Source organism: Protopterus annectens, chromosome 1.part1, assembly GCF_019279795.1.
Source record: "Protopterus annectens isolate FY-2018-M chromosome 1.part1, PAN1.0, whole genome shotgun sequence".
NCBI lineage: Eukaryota > Metazoa > Chordata > Ceratodontiformes > Protopteridae > Protopterus > Protopterus annectens.
The window spans coordinates 1479533951-1479557024 of record NC_056726.1 but is presented as its reverse complement, the minus strand read 5'-3'; the positions used below and the strand labels follow the sequence as shown (position 1 = coordinate 1479557024).

Here is a 23074-nt window from a genome sequence, read left to right as displayed (position 1 = left end):
ACCAGTCTCCTTTCTCAGTCTTCAGATTGCTAGCTTGGGATTAGTCTGAGGTGCTTGTGTGTACATCTGCCTCTATACCCCGATGCATACAAGCTGAGATCATGTGGTGGACTTACTCTGTGGGAAGGTAAAGCTTTGGGACCCCAGCCGTACGGTCAGCAGATGAAAACCCATATGTTAAGAATACTGCAAAAGTGCTCAGTAGGACATCTGTTATGGTAAGTTCATGTACAACTGTACTTTTTAGTAGCATGCCAATGCTCCTATTCTTGAACTGAATTTTCTAGTAGTACTGCCGACATAAAAAGCTCGGCAGGTAAATTGTCTTGCGGTACTTGTACTGGTGTTTACACAGACTACTGGAAATGACTTGACATTGCTTACATGCAGTATACAGATAAGTTCCCTGGACTCTAAATTGGGGGTCTCCAACGTGTTTTTCATATTATAACACTTACTAATGCGAAACTCCCCTCTAACTTTTTCTAGAACATTGTCTCCAGACAAAATTCGCCAGTTATTTTTAACTATCTTTGTAATTACTGATTTTTTCTTGCATTGTCTGTTTCTATGCAAACTGTTTACTGGTTTATCTCCTCCAGTTCTTAAGTTTTTCGTGGTTAAGAGCTTCCAGGTTTAGTCAAAGCCCATTGCTTCTACCCAGTCAGACCTTACCAGTAATCAAACTGCAATGAATAAGTGCCCTGATATTGTACTTTTTTTTTACTGAACTGCATTTCTGACCAGCTTTACTTTTACTTTCTTCTTTTTTGGTTAACTTTTTTTTGGGGGGGGGGGTGCGTTACTGTGCAATTTGCTACTTACTTGTTGGTCCTGTATTGCATTCCTGTACTTTTGGTCCTACTAAAGGGATTCTACAGATGTTCATTGTGTTACACTGCTGCAGTCATCACACTTGGGTTATCCTGCCATCAGGCGGTCCAGCAGTCGGCCAGAGTTCCCAAAGTCTGGGTCCGGCGTCGGTTGCTGTCGCTTTTTCCCTGACGTCAGTGCGCCAGGGGTATACAAGATGCATCCGATGCCATTTTCTTCTGTCTTTCCTGCCGCGCGGTGCCCGAAGCAGAAGCAGTTCGCAAGTGCCGGTTGGCCGACTCCTGAGATTTTTGAAGTCGAATTTCAGATCCGAAGTCTTCAAAAAAGCTAAGTACCCCGTTGGGGAAACTTTTTTCTTGCCCCAGACCGATGTCAGAAAAAGTTAATTGTATTTCTTGTGGAAAGCAAATGCATCATAAGGACTTCCACTCTTACTGTATTCCATGCCTAGGCTCTGATCGCGACGTCACTAGTTGTCGGTTTTGTGCTAGATTTAACAAACATACTATTAAAAGGCGTTTTGATTTTGCTTTGCACTACTTTGGCCAAAGGTTCAATTATACTATGCTGTCGGATCAACAGACTACTGCAATACCGAAAAAACGCAAGGACAAGGATAAAGACAGACATCCAAGGTCCAAAACCAACAAAGCCTCTTCTAGGCCAGTCACCGGTTCTCAGTGAGGTGCTTTCGCAGCCCCTGACACCCGCTACCTCAGAGCCACAGGCCGCCTCCGACTCCCACGTGAAGACAACTAGGCCTCTGGAAACTCAAGGTATTGGGCCTACAGAAACTAATCCCTCAGATGGGTCCGGAGCCGCTGAGCTGGCATCGGCTTCTGAGGGTGTTTTCAGACCTTCACAACTTACCATTAAAACTACAGCCAAGACAAAAGTACCACTAAAGACAAATAAGTACAGCATTCTCCTGGACAAGCCTCCATGCCTAAGAAACAGATGCTTAAAATGGCCGAAGACCTCATTACTCTAATCAGTCATTCCCACCCCCCTCCTGAGAAAAGGCCTAGGCAGGATACAGACTATGATTCCTCTGATCAGGTTTCCATTTCCTCTGATTCCTCTTCAGACCAGGGGTACTCTCTACCCCCCTATGAGGACTCTGATGCTGAAGAATCTATCCCTTCAGCCTCTCCTCCTGAGGATTATTCTTTTGGGGAAACTTTACATACCACAAGGGAGCATTTCCATTGGGAAAGTCAGGATTACTCAGAATCTAAGAAAAGGCTCGGAGATTTCTTTTTATTACCTCAACACAGGCCCCTGGCTATTCCGTCTGTGCTAGATATTGTGGATGATGTGTTCTCTGAATCCAGCTTATCTCCCGATTCCTTGCCCCCTGCACCAGCCAAGCCAGATAGGTACTACAGAGTCCCTGACTCTCTCAAGTTTCTTAATAAAAACCCTTCTGCTGATCCAGAAACTATTTCCCAGGGTCCAAAATGGGTTAAGGCTTCCATTGCAAAAAATCCAGTACCCTCTGACAGAGATTCCAGAGCTTTGGATAGATGGGGGAAGAAAGTGTACACTTCTGCAACGTTAGCAGTAAGAGCTTTAAATTTCCAGTTTCACATGCTTAAGTACCAACAATATTTAATGGCTCAATTAAAACAGAAAATGCTTGCAAGCTCAGAAGCTCCTGATTGTAAAGAAATGCAGGATTTATTGCATGCAGTTGAACAGGTGGGAAAACATACTCTGCAATGTGGTTGTGATTCTCTAGAGGCCTCTTGTAGGGCCGCAGTTACAGGTTCAGTGATTTAAAGGCATGCTTGGTTAAAAGAACAGAGTTTACCTGATCATGTTAAGGCAAAATTATTGGATGCTCCTTTACAGCATGATACCTTGTTCGGTGTTAAGGCAGAAGTGGTGTTAAAGAAAATGGAGGATAAAGCTAAATCTGCAAACAGTCAAGGATTTCTTACAGGTACAGCCACCTCAATTTAGCAGAAATTGGCCTACAAAAAATTGGTCCTTTCCAGTGACAGACAGACCACAGAGAGGCAGATACAGACGCCCAAGAGGCAGATCTCAACCCCAAGGCTCAAACAGACGACAGTGGGGCACCTCAACCCCAAAAGGAGGTGAGGACAAGTCTCAACCTTACAGGAAACAGTCACAATGACTTTCCCCTTCGTACGCCAAGCACTTCCCTTTTGGAAGCCCCCTTGGGGGGGGGAACTAGCACTTTTTTCTCAAAACTGACAATCACCCAAGACAAATGGGTTTTAAATATTGTGTCTCAAGGTTACAGGTTCCACTTTCATACTTTACCAAGGCTAAAAAATGCCAGTCCTGCCACAAAATCAATTGACAGAGACACAAAAAGAAATTTCAGCCCTCATGGACATGAGCTATTCAAAAAGTACCACAGCAGGACAAGGACAAGGATTTTACTCAAGACTCTTCCTGGTCCCCAGAAAGGACAAGGCCTGGAGGCCCATACTAGACCTTTCAATTCTAAATACTTACCTGGATATTCCAAAATTCAAAATGTTGACATTACAACAGCTTCTACCCATGCTGGGCAAGAACGCTTGGCTTGTTACTGTGGACCTCAGAGGCATACCTGCATGTCCCTATCAGACAAAATTGCAGAAGATACCTCAGATTCAATGCTGGTACAATGCACTACCAATTCTCTGCACTGCCCTTTGGCTTATCTACTGTGCCCAGGGTCTTTACAAAGTCCCTGGCACCAGTAATTGCATTTTGCAGACAAAAAGGAATTCAAATATATCCATACCTGGACGACTGCCTCATTCAAGCAGAGACAAAGGACATTCTTCTACAGCATCTGGTGTTTGTAAAAAGGTTGCTAACTTCTCTAGGGTACACAGTAAATGAAAAGAAGTCAAAACTAGTGCCCTCACAACAGATTATATTCTTGGGTGCCAGCTTAAATACAACGGCCCAAATGGCTTACCTCACGCCAGACAAACAGATTCAACTAACTCAGTATTTTCAATTACTGGCAAAAAAGTCCCATCTCCCTGCAAGAAAAATTCTGCAGGCCCTGGGATTCATGGCATCCTGGATACTACTAATATACCATATGCCAGACTGCATATGAGAAAACTACAATGGTACCTAAAAAGTGTTTGGACTCAGCACTCTTACAGTTTAGAAGCAGTAATACTAATGATTCCCTGCCTAAAACAGGAGTTTCGATGGTGGACACAGGCATGTCACCTAAACAAGGGTCAGCCTTTCACCCTACCCACAGCCAGGCAGACTCTAACAGATTCTTCGGATTACGCCTGGGGGAGCACACTTGGTAGGAAAATGCATTCAGGGTAAGTGGACCACAGACCAGATGCATCTTCACATCAATCAAAAAGAGATGGCTGTTCAAAATGCCCTAACAGCTTTCAAGGACTTTCTGCATCCAGGACAATTATTATTAAAGACAGACAACACCACAGTAATGTGGTACATAAACAAGCAAGGGGGCACTCATTCTTACCCCCTGTGCAGGCAAGCCATGACCTTGTGGAACACAGCTCTAACGTACCAAGTTCACCTGCAAGCACAATTCCTGCCAGGAAAGAAAAATACTCTGGCAGGCGATCTAAGCAGAAATATCATGGATCCTCACGAATGGAAATTGAATCCACAAATCTTCAGCATGGTAACACAAAAATGGGGATGCCCAGACATAGATCTTTTTGCCTCCCCACTGAATTGCCAACTAAAAAATTCTGCCAAGGACTTATCACAAACAAGCATGGAAAGTGGATGCTCTTTTGTTCAGCTGGAAAAACCTAAAAGTTTATGCCTTCCCGCCTCTGCCTCTCCTTTCAAAGGTACTCCTAAAAGCCAGACAAGAGAAACCACAGATGATCCTGATTGCTCCAGACTGGCCACGTCAGCACTGGTACCCTATCTTAAGGAACCTAGCTCAAGGCCCACCATGGATTTTGCCTCAAATTTCACACTTTCTGACTCAACAAAACAATCAGATCCTGCACGGTCAGCTCAAAACCCTAAACCTGGCTGCATGGCAGATTTATTAGTCAAACAGGCAACACCTCTCTCTAAAATGGTCATGGATGTCATTTTGGAGGCAAGGAGGCCTAGCACCAGGAAAGCTTACTCAGAAAAATGGAAGAGATTCTGCGCCTGGAACCAGGCTCAAAACCTTGACCCTCTTGTTCCAAAATTCCTCAGATTTTACAATACTTAACTGAGATGCTGGACAGAGGCCTATCCTTCTCATCAATTAAGATCCACGCCTCTGCCATTTCAGCACATTACAACATGGATTATCCTTTATTCTCTCATCCCTTGCTAAAGCAGTACCTCAGAGGGGCTAAAAACATAAGACCACCCCAGAGAGCACCAACACCAACTTGGGACCTCAATTTTGTTTTGGAAAAACTGACCCTGCCACCTTTTGAGCCAGCCAGTACAGCCGATCTAAAATTTTTATCATGGAAAACAGCTCTGCTCCTGGCAGTAACTTCAGCACAGACTCTCAGAGCTACAGGCATTAATGGCAGTGGAACCTTTTATAATTTTTCATCAGGACAGGGTTTCTTTAAGGAAAAACCCTACCTTTATGCCAAAGGTGGTATCTAGTGTGGCTCTTAACCAAACCATCCATTTGCCATCTTTTTATCCAAACCCCCAGAATAAAGGGGAGAAACTTCTGCATTCTTTGGACATACACAGGCAGCTACGTTTCTACTTGGACAAAACAAAAGCTATCAGGAAAACTGAGCATCTGTTTGTAGCATATGCTGCAGGATCACAGGGCAAGGCTATCTCAGAGCAGACTATATCCAAATGGATAGGACACTGTATTCGTTACTGCTACACACAGCATGGGAAATCAGTCCCCAATAGCATTAGGCCACATTCCACCAGGGCTACAGCCACTTCAGCGGCCTTTCTCAGAGGAGTACCTACCAAGGAAATTTTGGAGGCTGCAACTTGGAGCTCAGTGCACACCTTTACCAAGCATTACCACCTGCCTCTTTGCTCTAAATCCAGAGCAGGATTTTCCACTGCAGTTCTGCAGGGTCTCATAGCCAATCCTAACTCTTTATAGACCAGCCACCCAACCTTAGCTTTGGGATTCTACCCAAGTGTGATGACAACAGTAGTGTAACGATGAACATAGTACAGTTTTGTACCTACCATAAATGTAGATGTTCGAGTGTTCACACTGCTGCAGTTCAGGTTACCCTCCCTCCATCCCCTCTGAACTAGCAGGCCTTATCTATACCTTCTATCCTATACAACCTTTGTGGTGTGGTGTATTTGCTTATGACTGAAGGTGTTTTTATTTTATATGTATTGTCTACCTACTTGGGGGCACCTGACATCTGGGGCAAGAAAAACTGAAGAAAATGGCGTTGGATGCATCTTATATACCCCTGGTGCACTGACGTCCGGGAAGAAGTGACAGCAACCGATGCCGGACCAAGACTTTGCAACTCTGGCTGACTGCGGGACCGCCTGATGGCAGGATAACCCAAGTGTGATGACTGCAGCAGTGTGAACACTCTAACATCTACATTTATGGTAGGTACAAAACTGTACTTTTCCTGTGTTTGTGACTATATAAATTTGGCTAGTATGCACGGCTCTTGGCTCATCCCCACAGAGCTTAGCAATGCTTGCCATACTTGCTTGTGCCTGTGAAGTTACTTCCTTGCCAAAAAGTGTCATTCAGGCAAAATTAAGTAAACAATACAAATCGCACTTCCAGAATCTATTCTTGATCAAATGCTGATTTCTTTTTATTTGCGAGTTTATCTGCATTTAAGGCTAAAATTGCTGCTTCTGCTCAAACTTTCTTGCTGTTGGTCTGAGTTGAAGTAGCTTTGTCTAGTTAGTTTTTGTTTTGTAGTAGCATACACACAAGCGATCTTGCATGTGTGTTTACATTTAGAGGACTGAGAGATTCCATCTGGTGGCAGTAGGTGGTGGATTGGTCTATCTGAGTAGAGAATCCCAGCTTTAATATTTAAGTGTAGTAATTTCATTAACCAGGTTGCTTAGAGGCCATTTTCCTGTGTTGTAACTAACTTTATAATGCATGCCGCTGGTTATCACACTGTGGTGGTTAGTAGTGCCTTGTGTAGACACAAACATCTGGAAACCAAAATTTCCAAAAAAAAGCACCTGTGAAACTGTACCAGTAACTTGAGTGTCGGGCGACTACTATGTGCATTGAAGAGCACTGCTCCTTGAATTTGGTATTGTATAGCCTAGTTTAGTCTCTAGCCCCAAAAGTACCTTTAGTCAGCCCACTTTTAAGCCCTTGTGCACTGCACTCTTGTAGCTCAGCCAGTAAAGGACCTGAGATCATGGGTATGCATTTTTCTAATTTCTCTATGGCTACTACTTTGGTGGATATGGGTATCTTGAGACAATGCAACAGCTGTCTAATGTTAACTGATAACCATTTAATTCTCAAACAAAACAAACTGTATGCAAGAGGTGTATATTTACACAATGTCTCTGGAGGCAAAACTCTCTTCAAGCACTCAAAATAGCAATCTGGTTGTCAGAAACACACAAGCTACACACAGTTTGTGCCTCACACACAAACCTACTTATGCCGAGACACTTGAATGCAATCTTCCCAAACACCAAAGACTTTCCAGATGTTCCATCTTGCAGCAATTATCCTCTGCACGCTCAAGCACTCAACAGTGACAACACCTAAAGCTGCATTTAAAGCAACATCAAGTGGAGCTTCAATTACCAAGCAAATACACTACCAAGGACTCGAGTCATAGGGGACTCCATTGTACAACAAATTGATGCCCCACTCAACAGGCTGAACAGAGAAAATGGTTAGTTGCCTGTTTAGGGCCAGGATCCACTCACGTGCACACTCGAATCAGCCCACCACAGGTACCAGTATGATTCATTCATAGTCCATGTAGGTGTAAATGACTTGAAGTTCCTCCCCAGACTATATGAAGAAAGAGATTGTAGTACTCTGACTGTGTTACAGGATGGTATGTGTCTAGCATTGAGCAGCATTCTGCCTGCACTAAGGATGATGCCACAATAAGAACAGAAGACTGTTGACTTTAATAATCGACTTGGTTTCTGTTGTCATTCCAGGAGATGCAATATTTGACTGTGGGAGAATGTAGTTAACAAACCACATTGTTTTGCCAAGGATGGTCTGCATGTGCCCTTCTAGGCTTTTGAATATCTGATGAGTCATTGTCCTTCCTTATATGGCCTGTTTTAGGCAATGCCGAATTGGCACCTTTAACATAGCAACTCCCTCATATGGCTTATTTTAGGCAATGCTGAATTGGCACCTTTAACATGGCAACTCCCTCATATGGCCTATTTTAGGCAATGCCAAATTGGTACCTTTTAACATGGCAAATTTTGTGCAAAGAATGTAAGTTGCTGCTGCTCAGTTCCGGGTATCTGGAGGGTGTGGAAATCTGTGCAGTTACTGAGACATAGTTTAAATCCACAAAGTCCCCTGGCAGTCTAGGTTACATCCCTTCCAAACGTTTAGAACAGCAACTGCACAAGCAGAGAGTAAAGATGATAGTGTCCGTACATCAGTAACAAGAATACCTCTAGGCTGGTTAAACAGGATGACACACTGGAGATGCTCTATGTCCAGATTACCATGGATGAAGTCCCATACCATAGTCTAACAAGTTGCAGGTCGCCCTCTATGTATCATGAAATCATAGCTCATATTTATTGGAGAGCCTCACCATTCAACAAAATACCATACTTGTGGGGAACTTTAGTTATCCTCTCTGTAAACTGTGAATCCTCACAACCCCAAATTTGCAGGTGCCGCGATTCATAGACTTTTGTAAGCACAAACACCCTAGACCAGGTAGCACATATGCCTACCAGAGGTAGAACTATATTGGAACCGGTATTCACAAACGTGAGAGTTGCATTATTCATGCACCCACCCACCCACCTGGTGTCATGTCCTCTCTGGTAAGGTGAGACCACAAAGCAGTAGTCTTCAAAATAAAAGTAAGTCTGTAACCCCAGTAAAAACCTTGTCACATTTAAAAACTAACAAGGCAAAACCACATTTTAATAAGCGAAAACCTGTCAAAATTTCAAGCCTTTTCAAACAGAGAGCATACAACACCCTATGCAGAGTTATTCACAGAAGCTTCACGACCAGCATGCCTACTAGAAGTAAGCTCAAAGCTATCTCAAAACAAACCACCCTAGTGGAATCCAAAAGTAAACGGGTTTCTACAACAAAAAATCATAGCTAAAATTAGGAAGTGTAACACCAAAAAGTGATACACTCTCATCACACTTGAATAAACAACTAAGAGGACTAAAGTCCAACAAAAGATATTAAGGTAAACATAGCATCCCAGGCCAAAGACAACCATAAGGCCTTCTTTAGCTATGTCTGAAACGTCAAATGCAGCACACAACAGTGTGCCAAACTGCTGGTAAATGAAGCTACATTCACAGAACTGGGATGTATAGTAAATCTTCTGGCTGACAAATTCATCTCTTTACTCCCTGTTGTCCCTGGTCAGGAAATGTGTAACATAACCCTCTTGCAAATCAGTAAGGTGCAGGTCTTAACTCATTCACTCCGGCGCAGCTCAGAAAAAGCTGCTTGCTTAATTCCGCCATAGGAACAACAGTGCAGCCTGAGCTCATTTTCAGAAAATCCTTTTGTGTAATACCATACAGAAAACAAATGTTCATAACTCTTTAACTGTAAGAGCTAGACTAAAAATGTAAACGTGAACGTTGTTCAGCAGACACTGACCTTTCCAACGGTGTAAATGTTGATATTGTGCATATTTATTACCTTTTTGGAAAAGCAAGGCACAATATCTTGGTCAATGTACCATGCAGACCCATACAATTTGAATTTAATTTTAGTATGAATGTCAGCTTTAAAATGATACCTTAACCATTACTGTGTGATGCTCCTTTCTTGAGATATTCACAGAAATATGATTAATATATTATTTCTCATAACTGATAAATAAAGCATATCTCATCACCTGTAACAGAGCCTACATATCCATGTAGAAGTTGTGCATCTGAATGTTAGCTTCAAAATGATGCATCATTTGTAAGATCACCATGCTCCCTTGCAAAGATTATGGGCATAATAAGTATTATAAATGTTTACTTTTCATAATCGTACAACCCTAAACAAACTGTGATATCTGTACATGTGTACAGTGCCGAGACGGTTCTTTTACCATGTTGTAAGGAGTAACGTTGTCTTCAAAATGAGGTATTATTTGGCACGCTGACTTGCTCCCTTGCAAAGTTATTTACCAAAATATGAAAAATAATTTCCATAACCTAAGTCCGAAACGAACTTTGATATCTGTACATGTGTCCAACATACAGGCACCATTCTTTTACCATGTTGGAACTGTCAACACTGTCTTCAAAATGAGGTATTACTTAGCACATTCAGATACTCCCTTGCAAAGTTATTTACCAAAATATGAAAAAAAATCATAATTTCCATAACTGATAGCAATGGACCTAAGGGATCAAGTTCTGTATTACTAAGCCCTTCCTGTCATCTAAACTCTACACATGCCTGATAAAAACAAAATAAATATTGCAGTATGGTCACCGACATATTAGATTGTACGTGGTAGCACTCTCCTGAAACGGTTGCTTTTTCAGCATCTTCACCAGCTCCTTACCACAATTATTTGCCAAACTCAGAAAAATATATTTTATAGAACGCATTCATAAGAGAGTTTTACTTAACCAATACTGGTCCTTCTTGGTCATGGGTGTTTTCCATTCTTCTCACACGCTGCATGTTACCAATCCTGCATAGCTCTCTTTACGCCGTTGTGGAGGTCAGTCAACAACAACACTATGCCCTCCTCAGTTAGGTGAACACCATACCCTTCTGAACAGGTGAACATCATCTGCGGTGATGCTGGTATGGCAGATTGTAGATCCACCGACCCTGTGCTTTAAGCCATGCATGAACAGATTCTGTAAACGTCTAGCCTTAAGAGCTGCCCATTAACTGTTTGCTGTTTTACATATCTGTTGAGGAATTCTATCAGACCACACAAAATGACAATGTGGTAATAATTCAGTCAAAATAGTATAACACTTGGATGCTACTGAGCCCTTCCTCCTACCACCTAATTTCCACCCATGACTGACAAAGTGTGGAAACGTGCCCAACTACTGAGTATAAGCAGAAGTACAGTAATACAAGCAGAAATGTCAAACTTATCTGGTTCATCCATGTTAGAATTGGTCACAAAAGTAATTCCAGTTATCGCATCTGACCATCACTCTGGTTACAGTAAGACCAATCAGTTTTCCTCAATGCAGTATATGCATATTAACAGATAAATTATTCTTGAAAGCTGGATACATAAACAAAAAATGGTAACCACCATTGCTGAAACCTGAGCTATAGATAACCTCTACTTGTTACACCGTATCTGTATTAAGATCTTCAGTCTGACCATGCACAAGAACTTCCCTGGTACACAAATGAATTATTTCCCCTACCAACATCTTCATTGCTACATGTTACACACATGTCCCTAAATGAAACATTCACCCAGATGACCCTTCAGGAAAATGTTGAGATATATATGTGTGTGAACAATGTATATATGTGCAAGTATATAATGTACATACATATATATCCATATAGGCACACATGCACAAATATATATATATATATATATATATATATATATATATATATAGAAAGAAAAAAATCTGGTTTAGGAGGGTAAAAAAACACAACCTGGTTTGTGCATTCATCAAAGTGATAACGACTTCTACTTATGTGAGTAACAGTGACAGCAGGCTGAGACTTTTCCCAGAAAAGTGATGACTAACTGCTATATTGTAACTGCACGTATTGCTAATGTGATAATGACCTTCCTCTCATTACTGCAAAGGGATGCATGCTGCACATAACCTGTTGAGTAGGCATTCATTATATTACATTGCACGGCTGTTATGTAACAGACTCATTATCAGTAAGAAGAAGACTTGAGTCATTCAGTCAAATAGTATAACACTTGGGAATTACTGAGGCATTCCTCCCACCTAAATTCCATACATGACTGACAAAGCCAGGAGAAATGCACAAAAAATATGGTAGCTCCATGCTGTCAGTAGTCACCTAGTGATAACCTTTATCTCACTCGGGCAGTATAATCACAAATAGAATAATGTAAGCAGAAGTGATGTACCCCAATGTAATTTGCAGACTGACTTTCTGTATGTCCCCAGTAACCCCTCCAGTTTGCATTCTGTATGCACAGGCACCAAAATGACACAAATTGGCCCAGCAGTCACTTCAGCAGTGAGACCATATATGCACAAGCACTTCCCTGATACACACAATGAATTATTTCCTCAAGCAAAATCCTCATAATTATGTCCAGGTATACATGCACCCAAAATGAAATGTTTCCACAAACCAGCCTTCAGTAACTAGTATGTGCAGCCACCAGCATGAACACTTCACCTAAGAAACCCCTTCAGTAGAATGTTGAGGTATGCACAATGTCCAAAATTAAACGCTTCCCCAAACGAAACATCTTTAAGATTTGCTGTATTAAACCACCAAAATGAAGCATTCACCCACCCAAATCCTTCAGTATAATGTATGCATAGGCACCAGAATGAAAGATTTCCCCAAAACAACCGTTCAGTAACATTTCCTGGTATGTACAAGCACCAAAATGAAAAATTCAGAAACGAACCCCGAATGTGCAGGTGGGAAATTGCATCACATCTGTTGAGTTAAACATGCATCATATTCCTTGTACAGGTGTAATTACCGTATGTTAGGACAAAGACCAGAGTAATTACGTCAAAGTAGTACAGCAGTTATATCTTACTGAGAATTGGATTTACCATGGAGCACAGTGAAGACAAGTCAAACAGTGGAGAAGCTATGGGACAGCAGTGATGTTGCAATGAAAAGGACTGCTCAGAGGGACATAATAAAGCAGCTAGGAATCACAAACTGGCAGGAGAATACCTCGTTCACATAACTTTGTCACACAGATTTCAGGCATTCCTCATTTACATCATACTGTTTCAGTTGCCTAAGATTTTTGTAAGCTGAGTAAGCAGCTTGTGCCCAAGTGCACCTTGCTCTGAGTCATGCCAAAGCTGTGGTTATGTGTAGCTGGAGCAAATTCCCTCCATGCCTTGGAGCAGACTATAAATACTGTCCATTAACAGCAAAGGGTCTAAAATCTCAGCAGGGCATATCTCAGTTTTTTAGTTTTTAATTCAAGCTTTATACTCCCTTTTTCATAGATCTAGTGGAAGGTATACATCCAGCCATTTCCTTTTCATCCTTTCATGTTCAGTCTCGAAATCTTTTCTCTGATCAACATCAGTCTTTTCAAAAACAAAAAAGTATACTTCCTCTACTTTTGCATCTCTATGCCGAAATAATGTTTTGCAACTATTTTTAATTTTAATGGCAAACTTATGATCTCTTACACTTACGATTAACTTCCTTTCACTCTTTCCAAAATAGAATGCTGCACAAGCATTTCACTTTGCAGTATTCAGAACGCCCTCAATAGTACAATTTCAATGCCTGTTTGCTCCAAGATTTCTTTCTAGACATCCAATTACAAAATAAAAACTACTGACTATAAACTAATGATGTGTACATCTTCTACAGGAAAGTTTCTTTACATTTAAGCCCTGTCTAAACCTTATTCCCAAACGGTGTTTTATTTTAGTCCCTTTCATGTTTTGAAAACACAGGACTTTACTCACACTTTTCCACACCATCTGGTTGGCTTTCAAAATCTTATAGTTTGTTTTGTACTTTATCATATTATTGTTTACTGAATATAATGCCATAATATGTGGTCTTTCTGTTCTTTTGTCTGTATTAAATTACTGGACTACATTTTTTCTGTCTTATTATAACCTCAACAATTACCCCTTCCACCAGGTATTCTGGGTAATCTTTCTTCGTAGAATTTCACCTATATTCCTTTACTGTCAATTTTGCAACATACTTAAAATCGCAGCTTCTCAATTTACACACAAAAAAGCCAACCCTATGTACATGACAGTAACGAAAACGCAGCAGCTACAACAAAACTATACAATCTAGAAATAAGTTATTTGAAAAATACCCTACCTCCATCTAAAGCAAAATACTGTAACACGTTGCCTCTTTTTTTAATAGCATTGCAACATTTGCACAAGTTCATAATTTCTTTCCCAAGCACATGCTCACGTTAAACAATTTAAACTGCTGCACATGACATACGCATAAACAATGCATTACAGAACAGGCAGGGTGTTTGCCACTTTTATATAGCATACACCGTTATATCACAAACTACAATCACAAGATCATTAGGTTACCCACCATCACGGAAGCCGTAAGCGTTTTAAAACGTAGCCATGACGACACATTTTTTATTAAATCTGATTGCGTTACTTCATCCACAATTCTCAACAGAATATGCCTGTCAAATAGGGATTGCAGGTACTAAAGCGATACGTTTATTGGGAGAGTGGCCTAATGGTTAAGGTGTTTGCCTTACAAACACAAGGTGCACGGTTCGAGTCTCACAAGGGATAATTGGCTAGGTTTAAAATGGCTCGCAAGGGTAGTTAGCTTAGTACTAACCTATGAACCTATTTCAGACTTAACGCACAACACTTTCTTTTATCACTTACCTACCTCTACTGGCATTTGAAATTTATAGGAGATCTTGAAAATGTTTACATTCATAGCAAAGTGTACAGACACTGAACTTAGTCAAATGCTTTGCTCTAAACGGGCTTGACTTTTCTAAAGACAGTCAAGTCAGCAAGTCCACAATCAGTCTGTACCTACTGGCAAAAATCATAAAAGTAGCATTTTACGTGCAGCCCTGATGGCAACACAAGCTTTGTAACTTTATGTACTTGTTCAACTGCACTTGTCATAGTAAAACATATCTAAGTCCGGAAGCTGTCAGTAACCTCAGGCTGACATTTTATATTTCAGCATACCACCCCTTAGATCTACCTCAAATACAATCCCAGAACTCGGTGCACTACCGACACTGGTTTTAAAAACAGGACAATCCTGAAAAAGAAAACTATATGACAACTGTACTATTTTTACTACTCTTGAATGTAAACCAGATGGCTTGTTGTATTTCTATTATCTGTTAAATGTACAAATCATGTCTATATTCATTGCTCTACATTCCTATGTCAGTGCTAAGTACTGATGTAAATTTTTTGCATACTATTTAACCTTGTGGAGCTTTTCTCCCCGGGCCTCCACTGAAGATGGGCTCTTTCAAGGCCCAGTGGACTTTCCCAGTTAACAAATGCAATAAATAAATTAAAAAAAAAAAAGACCACAGCACATCAGTTATGCAAGTGGTGGCTTGGATTGTAAGAATCCGATTGGCTGCCAACGCTTGATTTAGGAAATGCACATGGAGCTGGCTTTGCTATAATCTGGAGAAAAGACGGGGAGCATTCAAAGCCGAATTTAACAAAAATGTCCAATAGGACCATCAGGTAACTCCACTCTAAATCTTAAGCTGAGAAGGTAACTGACAACCTTCATTTACTTTCTCAACTTATTTTTTACCAATAGCTTGAAATTAGGGGCTGTAAACTTACTTGCGCTGCAGGAAGGCACTCTGGGTTAACATGAAGGAATTCCTATCATGTCATAGTGCGCTCAGTGTTGAGCACAGATGCGCCAGGGGACGGTACTCGGGGTGAATGAGTTAGAATTGCTTTTTAAGGTCAAGAATACAGCTTTGATGGACCCTGATAATATCCCAAGACGCCTCCTAAATAGTCTGAAATATGACTTAGCATGGCCACTGGAGTGACTTTTCATCCATAGCCTCCAAATAAGCTTTGTGAAGCATGAAATGGGGGACCTAAACAGTGATCCCTCTGCACAAGGGCAGGCCATCAGTGGATCCTGGGAACTACAGACCCATTAGTCTGATTAATCTCATGCAAAGCCATAGAAATGATCAGCAGTGACATAGGAAACTTTCAGACATTGGACTCAACCCAATTTAGTTTTGTCCAAGACAGGTCATGTCTGCTGAACCTGGTCAATGACTTTGAGAAGGTCACCAAGGCAATGGATGAGGGCAGAATGGTGTATACTACCTACCTCGACCTAGCTAAAACATTTGATACAGTGCAAACTCATGGAATTGGGCATAAACTCATATGCAACCTGTTGGATAGCCATTTGGCTCACAGGTAGGATGCAGGAGGTTAAGACTGAAGGAATTACCTCCACAAAGAAGCCAGTCACCAGTGGAGACCCCCAGAACTCTGAGCTGGGTCACCTCTTTGGCATCTATTTACCCAGAAATAAAGGGCAATGTTAAGGTCTTCTAGCTTACCAGGTTTGTAGACTGCAAGCTGGGAGCAACCATAGAAACCCCCCAAGATACTAACATTATACAGGAAGGTCTAACACAGACAAGTGACTGGTGCCAAAGCCACAGCTTAAAACTAAATGCCAAGACATGCATAATAGTTAATTTTGGGAAGTCTGCCACCCCAGGAAACTACATGAATAAAACACCACTAAAAGTAGACACGGTCAGGGATTCGAGGACTCTGGTAGATAGTAAACTGCCTTTCCAACAATGTGTCTTGAGGTAGTAAGAGTCATTCTATCACTCAACTTATAAAAGTAACGGTATGGCATCTGTGTCTAGAAGTCGTCGTACCACTATACTCGACACTGTTAAACCCATCATACAGTACAACAGTCCCTTCGGTGCTTACCTGACCAGGCACATGCGACATCTGGAATGTCAACAAACGTTCCTCACCAGAAGAATACAGGACATAAATGCAGTGCCAAATACAGATGTTCTCAAAGCCCTGTCTCTGTACTCTACTTTACCAAGGGATGATTTATGCCTGGCATATTAGGCATCCTTGGATCTTGCCCCGATGGACCTTTCACATATCTGTAAAACTAACAGCATAAGAACTACTAGAGCCAAGGATTTAAACTTTGCTTGTGATTTAAGTAGGACATGTTGGCAGGTCAGGTATTTATCTCAGAATTTCCATTCCCCAGCCCTTTTCAAGTATAACGTGGAGCAGTGGGAAATTGGAATTTACCCCTTGTCTGACACCTATGTCTCTGATGTACATAAACAGCCATTAAACTGTACCCCAACTAATGTACACCCCTTAAAATAACCTCAAAGACAGAATAGCCCATGGGATACATTTGGATTGCATGGGTAGGCTTATTAAATGGCTTATTGGTCTAGCATACACCTGTGAACCAGGGATCACTGTTGCACCTCTCCCTCTTCGCGCTATTTAGTCCTGTTTTATATTTTGGCCAAGGTAGTATCCTGTCCTCCTTTCTGTTGGTTGCTATGTGTATTTTGATGAACTTTTGTCTTCTTGCCTTCCCGGCCTTTGGGTCTTTGGAAGTACAGTCCTGAGGTATTACTTGCTCATATGTGCTTGGTCATGTAGTCTTAGCTTGTATGTCACATGCATAGCTTGAGCGGAAGACAGTTCCGTCATGGCCAGACGTATTGCTATCCCTGATGGGATATTCCAGTAATTAGTAATTCTGCAGCAGTGATCAGAAAGATCTCTACAGTTATGGCAAGGTATTAAAAAACTATACTTTCTGTTCATTCACTGTCTTTAAATTATTCTTAAACCCCTGTACTAAATCTGTCCTTTCCGGTTGTTGTAATGACCACTGGGCCTTTTTTGTTGGCTTTTCTCCCTTCCTCCTAAATTTTGGCCAGTTATTTGACAGTTTTGAATGTCATAATTATGAATCCTTATTTCTTTAGTGTCATGTGATAGCTTGTAATAATTCCCCCTTTCCCAGTCTTTGCAAGTTTCCCTGTAAATACATGGCAGTAGTCCTTGGGCCTTTTATGTACAATTTTCAGAAAAGAATGGAGCATTCCACCTGCTGCATGAAGTAATCCTTTCCTTCCCTTCCCTAGAGGAACCTTATAGTAAAGTGCTGGTAAATTCTGTAGAACTGAATGTATTGAGTGCAGTGTGTGCGAGTTGCCCACTGCACCTTCATACAGGAGAAGCCTTATGTACTTTACTTGCTGCCTGTAGATCTGAATACAGTGCAACAAGTGCATCACTGGCACCCTGCCCTGCAGATGGCAGGAACACCTTTCTCCTTCTGAAGGCAGTGCTTAGCATCTGTTGGTGTTTGCCTTACATTTATTAAACTGTTGTACTTAATCATATTAGCCAATAGGATAGGCTCTTGATTTTCCCAGCTGTTTGGCTGCTATTCAGGGATGTGCAATTTTCAGTTTTGTAACTTGCATAGCAGCTGAAGTAACATGTGTAGCATTTTATTAAACCTTGCATTTGCAGAATGCCTCTGAAAGATTTCTCTGTTCTTGTTTACAGGCACAATGACTACAAAGTTGCATCACCAGCACTGAGAGCTGTTGGAAATATTGTAACAGGTGATGACATCCAAACACAGGTAATATATGTATATTATTTTGTTTGTATGTGAGAATTGTATAAGCCAGATAATTTAAGCTGCCTCGACACTGCTTTTGAAATGATGCACTTATTTCTTGTACCCTCTGCAGTGTGTAACTGTTGTGATTTCCTCTCTTACAGTCATTGTATACGAGATCAAACCTGCTTCTGGGAGACATGGTGCTTGGTATTGCTTTCTGGGTTAGGACAGTATGCCTAGACTCTACACTGTTAAGATGTCCTTCAAGGATACATCTGCAGTCCTTACAAATGGGTTGTCCTGTCATCAGGCAGGCATCAGCCATTTCCCTCAGTCTGGGTCTGCCGCTGGCGCCCAGCACTTCAGAAGCGTTAGCCGGTTATTTTCCTCAGTCTTTCTTGCGGCGTGGCGAGCAGAGCTGTTCGCAAGTATCGGTCAGATCCAGAGATTACTACCACCGAATACTACCTCGAAGACTTCTAAAAGCTGGCACCCGCTGGGGACTCTTTCTTGCCTCAGCCGATGTCAGAGAAAGTGAATAATGTGGAAACAAATACCTCATAAAGATTTCCCACTGTATACACTGCTTAGGCCCAGACCACGGCGTAGCAGCTTGTCTAGCCTGCGCTTCTTTTTGCGCCGACCGACTTAGACGCCGGCGTCGGAGTTTGCTGAACAAATTCCTGATTTTGATTTTGCCGCCATTATGCCGGGATCCTCCGACAACGCATGAAAAACCAAAAGAAAAGGAAAGGACTTTTCGACGTCCGCGCCGCTCGGCGATCTAATCGAGCAAACCGAGTGTTTCGGCTGAAACCGAGCAAGCGGTTCTTTCTCCAGCCGAAACCATGCCTTCTACCGAGGCCTCCTCTAACCTGGTAGAATCTGCTTCTGAAATCCAGCCTTCTGTTGCGGTTTCTCAGGAATTATCAGACACAATTCCCCTGGATATTTCATCCCCTGCACGTGGAGCTGCTAGGCCTCCTGCAGCCATGTCTATTAAGGCCTTTGCCAGGGCTAAAGCAGCCAAAGCTTCAAAATCTGTGCCTGCCAAACCCCCCTCACACAGGCCCAGCACTAGCTCTCATATGCTATCTTTGGCTGAGGATTTAATTTCTTTAATTGTGGATCCCAGCCTCATCCAGACAGGTCCTCTCCCTCTTCCAGAAAAGAGACCTAGAGCAGAGCCCCCTGAACCAGTATCCACTGATGGTTCCTCTGATGAATCAGAACATACAGACCTTCCTGAGGCTTCTTATTCTCCTTACGAAGACTCTGATGCTGAAGAGTCCATTCCTTCAGCCTCTCCACCTGAGGAATTTTCCTTTGGGGAAACCTTGCATGCTATGAGGGAACAATTTCAGTGGCAGGGCCACGATTTCTCAGACTCCAGAAAAAGGCTTAGAACCTTTCTACATTTGCCACAACATAGGCCTTTAGCTATACCTCCAGTTCTTTCTGTTGTAGATGATGCATTTAATGATGCTTGCACTGCTCCTGATTCATTACCTCCGGCTCCTGCTAAGCCCGATAGGTTCTACAGGGTCCCGGACACTCATCACCATTTATACAAGGCTCCTTTTGCAGATCCAGAGACCATCGCCCAGGGCCCTAAAGCTGTAGCTGCTACTTCTACTAAAAACCCCCCTCCCCTCTGAAAGGGAATCCAGGTCCTTAGAGAGATGGGGTAAAAAAGTTTACACTTCTGCTACCTTGTCAGCTAGGGCTTTGAACTGCCAATTTCATATGATTCAATATCAAGAGTTTATGCTTGACCAGTTAACTAAAAAGCTTTCCTCTGAAGAATCTTTAGATAAAAAATATGTTCAGGAAATGGTACATAACATACAGCAGGTTAGTAACCATTCTTTAAAATGTGGCTATGATGCACTGGAGGCTTCCTTTAGATCAGCCATGACTGGCACAGTTATCAGGAGACATGCATGGTTGAAAGAACAGGCATTACCAGACCATGTCAAATCAAAGCTTTTGGATGCACCCATGGACAAGGTCAATTTATTTGGTTCCCCTGCTCAGCAGGTGCTAAAGATGGAAGAGAAGGCGAAATCTGTACAAACGGTGAAAGATTTCTTACAGGTTCAACCTCCAAGGTTTAGCAGGAACTGGCCCTCCAAGAATTGGTCCTTTCCGGACTCCTCTAAGGCTCAGAGAGGCAGGAATAGGCATTCAAGAGGCAGAAACCAATCCAGGGGTGCCTACAGGGGACGCCAATGGCAAGGTAACAACCAGCGAGGCACAGACGCAGCCACCACCACTACAACAACTCAATCACAGTGACTTGACAGTGGCACCGCCTACCAGGGAACAACTAGAAGCACCCTTAGGCGAAAAACTAACCTTATTCTCAAAAAACTGGCATTGCATCACAAGGGAAAAATGAATTTTACAAACTATAGACCAAGGTTACAGGTTCCATTTCCATACTCTACCAGGGAAGAGAGGAATGCCAAACCTACCACCTACTCAAAGGACAGAAGCTCTAAAACAAATATCTCGGCTATTAAGAATGAGAGCTGTGGAAAGGGTACCATCTATGGAGCAAGGAAAGGGATTTTACTCCAGACTCTTCCTGGTACCAAGAAAAGAAAACAAATGGAGACCCATTCTAGACCTGTCCGCTTTAAACACATTCCTTATTGTTCCAAAATTCAAAATGCTGACCCTACAGCAGCTTCTTCCCATGCTGGGCAAGGAGTCTTGGCTGGTAACTCTAGATCTCAAGGAGGCATACCTGCACGTCCCCATAAGACCAATTTGCAGAAGATACCTCAGATTTCTTGCAGGATCAGAGCATTATCAATTTTCAGCATTGCCCTTTGGCTTATCTACTGCGGCCAGAGTGTTCACGAAATGCCTGGCATCAGTAATTGCTCATTGCAGACTTCAGGGAATCCAAATTTATCCCTACCTGGACGACTGCCTGATACAAGCGGACAACAAAAGCAAGCTAGCAGAAGACTTACAGAGAGTCATTTACCTGCTGCAAGCCTTGGGATATACAGTCAATATAAAAAAGTCAAGGCTGATTCCATCCCAAAGAATAACCTTTCTGGGTGCAGAGCTGGACACATCAAAACAAATGGCATTCCTAACTGCAGAAAAGAAAGAGCAACTACCTCTCTACTTCTTGGCATTAACAAAGCAGAACCACCTAACTGCAAGAAAAGTACTTCAAGCTCTAGGCTTCATGGCATCCTGCATAATTCTGGTCCCTCATGCCAGACTGCATATGAGAAAGCTACAGTGGTACCTAAGGAATTTGTGGTCCCAACACAAGCACAGCCTAGAAACCAAAATCCCAATAATCCCATGCCTGAAACAAGAGTTCCTATGGTGAGCTCAGGCCTGTCAATCAAACACAGGATTGCCCTTCTGCAACAGCCAACCAAGCCAAACCATCATGACAGATGCCTCAGACCTCAGTTGGGGGGGCACACATGCTGGGCAAGTGCATACAAGGCTTATGGACTCAAGACCAGCTGCGCCTACACATAAATCTAAAGGAAATGCTGGCAGTAAAATTGGCAATCCAGTCATTCAGACCATTTCTCCAAGAAGGTCAGTTGATAAGGACAGACAACACCACAGTTATGTGGTACATCAACAAACGGGGAGGCACCCATTCATATCCTCTATGCCGGCTGGCACTGGACCTATGGGATGTGGCCCTGAGCTACAACATTCAGTTACAAGCAATTTTTGTAGCGGGAAAAGAAAACATTCTAGCAGACATATTAAGCAGAACAACCACAGATGCTCACGAATGGATGCTTCATCCGGACATCTTCAAAGCCATCACAAGGAAATGGGGATTACCACAAATAGACTTGTTTGCATCCCCATTCAATCACCGGCTAAAGAAATTCTGCACAAGGACGTACCACCCACTTGCTTGGAAGTTGGACTCCCTATCTTTCAGTTGGAAAACCTGACAGCATATGCATTTCCACCACTTCCTTTGATGCACAAGGTGCTTCTGAAGATCAAAGAGGACCGTCCAAGGATCATCCTGATAGCTCCAGACTGGCCAAGACAACATTGGTACCCATTGCTGAGGAGCATGTCTCGGGAACAAATATGGACACTACCCCTGATCCCATTACTGTTAACACAGAACAACTACAACATCCTGCATCCAAACCTGAAAACTCTGCAGCTAACTGCCTGGAACATTACATAACCGCAATTAACCCAAATTTATCCAAAAGGGTTAAAGACATAATCCTGGAGGCTCGCAGACCTTCAACAAGAAAGAATTATGCAGCAAAATGGAAAAGATATCTCATTTGGAGTACTGCTAAGGGAGAAGATGTGACTCTGTTAAACATGGCCAACATCCTGGAGTACTTGGCAGAGCTCTTCCACACAGGCCTGTCCTATTCTTCCATCAAGATACATGCATCAGCTATTTCAGCACAATACAGCTTGGATCCTCCTGTCTTCTCTCATCCCCTGCTCAGACAGTTTCTGAGAGGAATTAAAAATGTAAAACCTCCCAGGAAACCACCATTGCCAGCATGGGACTTGAACTTTGTGCTAGAAAAATTGACATTTCCTCCTTTCGAGCCAGCAGCAACAGCAGAATTACAATACTTATCCTGGAAGACTGCTTTCCTGCTGGCAATAACTTCAGCAAGAAGGGTCTCTGAACTACAGGCATTAATGGCAGTGCAACCCTTCCTGATCTTCCATCAAGATAGTGTCCATGAGAACAAATCCTACATTTATGCCTAAGGTGGTATC

General features: G+C 42.2%; 1 protein-coding gene across 1 annotated transcript in view; it reads left to right on the top strand.

The window, feature by feature from the left end:
• KPNA6 (karyopherin subunit alpha 6) overlaps nt 1-23074 on the top strand; it is a 1524259-nt gene that overhangs the window by 875831 nt on the left and 625354 nt on the right. The window contains exon 10 of the mRNA XM_044082620.1: nt 18250-18328. Coding sequence (XP_043938555.1) covers nt 18250-18328 — 79 coding nt within the window. The remainder of the gene's footprint in view (nt 1-18249; nt 18329-23074) is intronic.